General features: G+C 37.9%; 1 protein-coding gene across 4 annotated transcripts; it reads left to right on the top strand.

Annotated features, from left to right (window-relative positions):
• Nucleotides 1-765: 765 nt before the first annotated feature.
• LOC137744369 (casein kinase 1-like protein HD16) lies at nucleotides 766-6,649 on the top strand. 4 transcript variants are annotated; one of them, XM_068484208.2, is made up of 19 exons: nucleotides 766-1,058; nucleotides 1,835-2,016; nucleotides 2,092-2,309; nucleotides 2,407-2,532; nucleotides 2,625-2,698; nucleotides 2,773-2,842; nucleotides 2,950-3,005; nucleotides 3,144-3,215; nucleotides 3,308-3,402; nucleotides 3,528-3,594; nucleotides 3,886-4,015; nucleotides 4,109-4,327; nucleotides 4,409-4,539; nucleotides 4,759-4,933; nucleotides 5,026-5,116; nucleotides 5,397-5,554; nucleotides 5,640-5,828; nucleotides 5,975-6,078; nucleotides 6,244-6,649. In XM_068484208.2, the coding sequence occupies exons 2-18, from the start codon at nucleotides 1,914-1,916 to the stop codon at nucleotides 6,032-6,034; spliced, it is 2,034 nt and encodes a 677-aa protein (XP_068340309.1). In that variant the 5' UTR covers nucleotides 766-1,058; nucleotides 1,835-1,913; the 3' UTR covers nucleotides 6,035-6,078; nucleotides 6,244-6,649. The 4 variants fall into 4 exon arrangements, with proteins under 4 accessions (XP_068340309.1, XP_068340302.1, XP_068340305.1 ...); XM_068484201.2 differs by having other exon boundaries at nucleotides 4,106-4,327; XM_068484204.2 differs by having other exon boundaries at nucleotides 794-884; nucleotides 4,106-4,327.
• Nucleotides 6,650-7,021: the final 372 nt, after the last annotated feature.

Below are 7,021 nucleotides of genomic sequence, written 5' to 3'. Positions count from 1 at the left end.
ACACTTTACTGTTATAAGAAAATGATAAATGTTAAGAGAACTCCCTCAAAAGTTGGATTTTGATGTAATTTCTATTACTTTATTACAATTCTCGTGCTAACATTATCTCTACTAATGGAATGCCAAAATTACATTTGATGTCTCAAGGCTTCACCAAAAATAATAAGACTAAAAAACCCCTCAAAAAAATAAACACTGCACCTTTGAGAAAAACATAAATATAACTCCTATGGGTATTTTCGTCCAAACAAATAACCAATACAACTAGATAACCTTCATCGAGGATCGTTCTTTTACGAAACTCACTCCAACATCCAACGCGAACATAATAAGGTTGTGCTTCACCACGATCTTTCTTCTCCTTCATAAAATATTATGTAAGAAAAAAAAAAAAACGAGATGATATACAGTTCATTATAACTTTTGCCAAAAAAGAAAAGAAATAAGAGTTCATTATATTTCCATTTTTGCTGACCTGGCATCTGCGACAAAATCTAGAAACACAGTGTACCTTGGAGAGACTTTTCATTGTGATCAACACATGAGATAGTATATCACATATAACTATATAAATGATGAAATACGTATGTTAAAAAGTTAATAATTTAAAAAATAAAATTTCACAACATTTACATAACATCCTGTTTCCATCACAATAAAATATTTCTTTTATACTTTGAAGAAAGCTACGATACAATACTCAAAGTCCACGATAAGGCCTCTGCTCCACCAATAAGTTCACTCCACGTCACCCGTTCTGATATCGTACACACCAGAACTCTTCGCTTACCCCTTCTTTCCCATGCGGATACCTCTCTCTCTCTACCTCTCCTCTCTCTCTACACATTCAGACCCACCTAAGTCACCCACCGTCAAGTTTTTTGGTAGCCTCTCTTCCATGAAACAAACCCCATTTAGTTAAATCCCCCATTTTTCTTCAATTTTTCTGTATTATTCAGCGGAAGAATCCAATTGGGTTCTCGAATTCATGAGCTTTTTATCGAAGGCTACGTGTTTGTTCGATAAAGTTCATTACTTTATAATGTATTGCCATTTGGGTATGCCGTAAATTTGTTTTTGATACTGATTGTTTTGATGTTTTTGCGATTGCAGTGTATCGATTGGTGTGAATCTGTATGTGGGTGTTCTTGTTTTTGTATTTTTATTTTATGGGATTTTTGTGCTTGCTATGTTTGCACAAGTCTTTGGATTTATCTGACTGATGGGTGGAAAAACTGAGATGGGTTGATTTATTTGAGCTGAAATCATTCCCAGTAGGGGGTTTTTGGGGTTAAAAGTTTGGGCTTTTGTGTGATGTTTGTGGTTTATGGATGAGATGTTTTGGATTTCAGTGATGATTTTACTTTGTGGTGATAGATGTATATGTCATTCTGTTTGAATTAATGTTTGGGATTTAAGACTGTTTGGTTGAACTTTGAACTCGTGGATAGCCGGGATTTTGGCTGGATGAAGATCAATGATGTTGTAGCGTTTGGAAATTAATGTTGTTGTGCGTGGATGCTAATGTAACTGTAGAGGTATTGAGTAAAGTTTCGAATGTTTATTATGTTTCTGATGGACATCAACTTGCAATGCAGCACTTTTAAAACCAAATTTTGTTTCTGTGATTATGTGATATATAATGGTTCAGTTAAAACGTGTGGTTGCTATGAAAATTCATATGTCAATGGAATCATTATGCATTTATGAGTTATAGATCTTGTATACATTTGTATGTTGTTGAATGACGTGACTAATATGATTATGTGTCAATTTAATTTTTGTACGGTGAGTATCTGAAGTCAAGTGAAAATCTGATTTTTTTGTTTTTTAGGTTGAATCTAAGGCTTTAATTGTTCAACATTCTTTTGGGGCTGGAGAAGGAAAGTAGCAATTATTTGCATGAATATAGAATGCCAGATTTAAGAAGTGGGGTTCGACGTTCAAAGAGGATCAATTATGTTCAGGAAGATCCTGCTGTTCTAGTTCCAGCTGTGCGGCCTGGTGCTGGAAAAGGTAATAGCTTCAACATTCTACCCTTGATATCTTCTGAAATCCGTTTAACACTGTGGTTTGTTTGTTTAAGTGCAGTTCTGACTGGTAAAGGTAGGGGTAGAGGGTCTAGAGCCCCGAATCAAGGTAAGAATTCCAAGCTATTTGGTGCTGGAGTTGGTGGCCAAGGGCATAGAGGTTTGGGTTTTCCAGAGAGGGAATTAGTGCCGGTTCACGACGAATTGGTAGATCAGAAAGGTGCACAGAAATTCGCTGCTATGGAGGATGAAGGAAGCACTAATCCACTTCCGGACAGAGTAATTTTTATCAGCTTTTTTATTAGCTATCTGTAGGTTATTTACTGAAGCGTTCATTTAATATAGTATATGATTTCTATAATTTTTTTATTTCCAGGTACAAGTTGGCAAATCTCCCATGTACAAGCTAGACAGAAAGTTGGGGAAAGGGGGTTTTGGACAAGTTTTTGTGGGAAGAAGGATGACTGGCGGCATAGGGTGCTCTGGAGCTGATGCCTATGAGGTTTCATATTTGCAGTGCATCTCTAGTATATCTGCATAAATTCTCAGAGGAAGTTGATTGCGATACTAATGGTTGTTTCCTGTTCATTGTAGGTTGCTCTGAAGCTTGAAAGTAAAAATGGTAAGGGTTGCAGTCATGGCCCTCCTTATGAGTGGCAAGTATACAGGTAATGCAATGTTTCATCCTTGTTTTAGTTAAACTCCGACCTGTGTATCCTGACCTGTGTTTTACGGTAAACAGTACTCTTAATGGATGCTATGGGCTTCCGCTCGTCCATTACAAAGGTCAACAGGGAGAGTATTATATCCTAGTGAGTATCCTGTCTACCTTATTTGTCTTCTTGGAAGGTTTTCCAAATGTTGTAAATATTGTTAATACTTTCCATTCTTGAATAATTATTCCTCAATGTGAATACAGATCATGGATATGCTAGGCCCAAGTTTATGGGATGTTTGGAATTCTCGCAATCAGTTGTAAGAAACTATATTGTTCTCTTCTTATTTTATGCTCCAAGTTTCAGAGTCAATACTTCTGAAAATTTTGCCCTTCCAAGTTTATGGCTATATTAAATACTTTGGTCTTGTGTCCTTCTGTTATTGTTTTCTTGAAAGGCTGCCTGAAGAGATGGTTGCTTGTATAGCGGTGGAGGCAATATCTATTCTGCAGCAGCTTCACACTAGAGGGTACCTTACTATTAATTAATTTCTCCATCTTTCTTTTTCTTTTAATTTTTTCTTTCGCATACGTTGTTCATGGTTATTGATTTTCACTGCAGTTTTGTGCATGGAGATGTTAAGCCAGAAAACTTTTTACTTGGTCTACCTGGAACATCTAATGAGAAGAAGTTATACCTTGTTGATCTTGGTTTGGGTATGTGTTCTTTATTAGACAAGTATTCGGAAAGGGAAAACTCTTAAACCACAGTTGAATGTGCTTCTGTGTTTTCATGTCTTCGAAATTTTGAAACAACTTGTGACCTTTCTTTTCTTCCTCAGCTTCCAGATGGAGGGATGGGTCTTCTGGACGTCATGTTGTTTATGACCAAAAACCCGATGTTTTCAGGTAACTACAACCTTGGCTATGGTGTGTGGGTTCGATGGTCAGGTTACAAGATGGTTACGAGGGATTGAGGAGAGAAAAAAATTTGTTATCTTTTAAGTATCATGGGAAAAACAACTGCTTTAATAGCATTTCAGAAAATAGTTCAGTTGACCAATTTCTTGTGTCACTTAATTGTAGCAACGAGCATTAGTTCAATCTGATCATTAAATTACAAGTCCATTAGAAGAATTTTCCTTACATGAAATTTACTCATGATCTGAAGTGACCTAATACATCTGATATCTTTAAAAGGGGAACTGTACGTTATGCAAGTGTACATGCTCATTTAGGCAGGACAGGGAGCCGAAGGGATGACCTTGAATCGTTAGCTTATACCCTAATATTTCTCCTTAGAGGAAAACTTCCCTGGCAAGGCTACAATGTAAGTTCATTTGGTATTTCACCATGCACTACCATTCCACCCTGGATGGCCTATTTCTGTTTATAAATGCTAAGCTGGAATTTTGGGCAGCAGGGAGAGAACAAAGGATTTCTTGTTTGTAAGAAGAAGATGGCAACTTCTGCTGAGACGCTATGCTGCTTATGCCCTCCCCCTTTTCAACAGTTTCTTGAGATGGTGACCAATATGAAATTCGATGAAGAACCAAATTACTTAAAGCTTATTTCCCTTTTTGATAGTAGCATTGGTGCAATTGCCTCTCTGCGACCTATTAGAACTGATGGAGCTGCAAAGGTGGTTGCTCGTGTTTTGATTTGTTGAAAAATTTTAAGTTTCTGGCCAGTTCAATTATTTATTGGTTTTTATGCAATATAGGCGGGTCAAAAAAGGGGAAGATTGCCTGTTGACTCAGTAGATGATGAGCAACCTAAGAAAAAAGTTCGCCAAGGTAGTCCAGCTACTCAGTGGATCTCGGTCTATAATACCAGATCATCAATGAAGCAAAGGTAGCTTCTGTTAAAGGGTTCATAAAATCCCTTTTAGGTTATCTTACTTTATTTAACACCTGCAAGGTAGAAAAGCCTTGACAATGTCTCACCAATCACCCGTCCTAAATCCTCCTTCCCTGGTTTACCTTTAATCTAAATTTCGTTTTGTTTTTACTCTATTCTTGGCTTTACATTCTTGTTCCTGTATCAGCAAGTAACAAGAAGGCTTCTCTGCAGGTATCACTACAATGTTTTGGATCAAAGACTGGACCAGCACATTGATAAAGGAAAGGAAGATGGTTTGTTTATTAGTTGCGTTGCTTCGTCTGCAAATATGTGGGCTATTGTCATGGATGCAGGGACTGGCTTCACATCCCAGGTTTATGAACGGTCATCTATTTTCTTGCACAAGGTAGCTATTCTTGAAATTACTTCCCATCAAGTTTCATTTTTGCATTTAATTATCTTCTGCCAGAAAGCTAATTATTTCTGATTATTTGCCAGGAATGGATAATGGAACAGTGGGACAAGAACTACTACATCACTTCACTTGCTGGTGCATTCAACGGCAGTGCCCTGGTGGTAATGTCCCAAGGTAAGTGATACTAGTTTAAAGAGCTTCCTGTTGTCTGGCTACAGCTTCCTGTTGTCCGTGGCGATGTAGCCATAGGGGTCTGGTCCCTGATGGTAATGAATGTCACAGTTAATAAGTATTAGATAAGGACTACTTGGGACTTTGTTTCTGCACTGGTGTCACTTTTCTTTTTCCTCAACCTCCAGCTTTAATCAGCAGGATATATCTCATCAAAGTATCATTCTGACTTGGCTGAGCTACTCTTTTCTAGTAGCTAATTTTTCCGCTCTCGTCATTGAAGGTGTACCTTATACTCAACAATCCTACAAAGTCAGCGATGTGTTCCCCTTCAAATGGATTCATAAGAAGTGGAAAGAAGGTTTCTCTGTTACCTCCATGACTACTGCAGGTAGCAGATGGGGTATTGTTATGTCCCGCAATGCAGGTTATTCTAGTCAGGTAGACCAGTCTAGAACCCCGTAACGTTCTGTTTCAGGTGGAACACTGCAGAAAATTGATCGTGTCGTATGTTTTGTCTTGCTAGGTTGTTGAACTTGATTTCCTATATCCTAGTGAAGGCATCCATAGAAGATGGGAGGATGGATATCGGATTACCTCAACTGCTGCTACAGAGGATCAAGCTGCATTCATACTTAGTGTACCCAAAAAGAAATCACCAGATATTGCTCAAGAAACTCTACGGACATCAATTTTTCCAACATACCAAGTGAAGGTACATTTTGATTGCTGAGATAACATTAATCAGGGAGACCAATAGAATTAAAATTTAGATGCACCGGTACTAGCTTGATAAATTCAACGTTTGGTGGATTTCTTGATTATTCAATAAGTTATAGTGTTTTATCTTGCCCATGGCAGGAAAAATGGTTGAAGAATCTCTATATTGCATCTATCTGCTATGGGAGAACAGTGTCTTGAGGATCAGGTCCGGTTAAAAAGCTGCAGCGTGATGTTAAATGCAGGTATAATATGGATTTTTAAGAGTTTGACTTTGATTCGTTAAACTTCTAAGAAGTGTGCTTGAACCTCGGACTTAAGCCTCCTCCGTCCAGTATTAAGCATTATTTAAATAAACAATATACCTAAACCTTAAGCTCTTAACATTTTTTTAAAATGGCATTTTACAGTGGCACTAAGGCGGCATTATGTACTTCTTGGCGGACGGTTGACTGCACCTTTTGTCTAGCCTGCCCGACGATACAGAAGGTTCTGTACTATGTAGAGAAGGGAAAAGTGCTTTCATTGACAACGTATCAGTAGAGGGGCACTAAAATGTACCGGCATTCGTGCTTATCGGAGGTAGTTCAAACGCGGAGAAGTTTGTCCTCTTGGTGTGTTGTATTTTGGTTGTAGCAGGGATGCAATGCTCCAATTTGAAGAAAAGAAAACATAAGCCCTTGGGGGAGAGTTCAGGTTTAAGAAAAAGTCGCCCCCCCAATAGTAATCGTGTGTAAAGGAATTGTACCGGTATTGTTAATTGTAATATTTATTATAAAACAAAAAAAATAAAAAGTTTACTGATCCATTGCCTGAGATTTTGTTTTACCAATTTCCAGTGGGATTCCTCATGTGGCTGCATGTTTCATTGATTCCTCACTGAACGTGTGCGCTACCTTCTCATACGTCTCTGTAGGGTGTAGATTAGTCCACGTTATCTTCCTTGCGTGGACGATGTTGCGAAGAAAGGATTTTCTATATTTTTCTATTGGAGCTTACCTAATTCCTTTTATCGAGCATAATGATGTGAATCGGGCTTTAATGAGTCCTAATATGCAATGTTAAGCGGTTTCGTTTTCTTGGTCTAAAAAGTACATTGTTGGAACTAGAGTGGAACGCCAAGTGGCTTTAGATTCTAGAGTTACTGCTATAGCTGAACATGAGGGAGAGGTCATTTATACTGATACT

Source organism: Pyrus communis, chromosome 15 (genome assembly GCF_041283825.1).
Source record: "Pyrus communis isolate YQ-2024b chromosome 15, ASM4128382v1, whole genome shotgun sequence".
Classification (NCBI taxonomy): domain Eukaryota; kingdom Viridiplantae; phylum Streptophyta; class Magnoliopsida; order Rosales; family Rosaceae; genus Pyrus; species Pyrus communis.
This window is presented reverse-complemented; position numbering and strand designations above follow the sequence as displayed.

Bases quoted from the DNA above. Each gene is read 5' to 3' on its own strand.
- LOC137744369 (XM_068484201.2), top strand. From the start codon at position 1,914: ATGCCAGATTTAAGAAGTGGGGTTCGACGTTCAAAGAGGATCAATTAT. The intron at 3,595-3,885 runs GTAACTACAACC...TATCTTTAAAAG, and splicing joins CAAAAACCCGATGTTTTCAG to GGGAACTGTACGTTATGCAA. The intron at 5,829-5,974 runs GTACATTTTGAT...TGCCCATGGCAG, and splicing joins TTCCAACATACCAAGTGAAG to GAAAAATGGTTGAAGAATCT.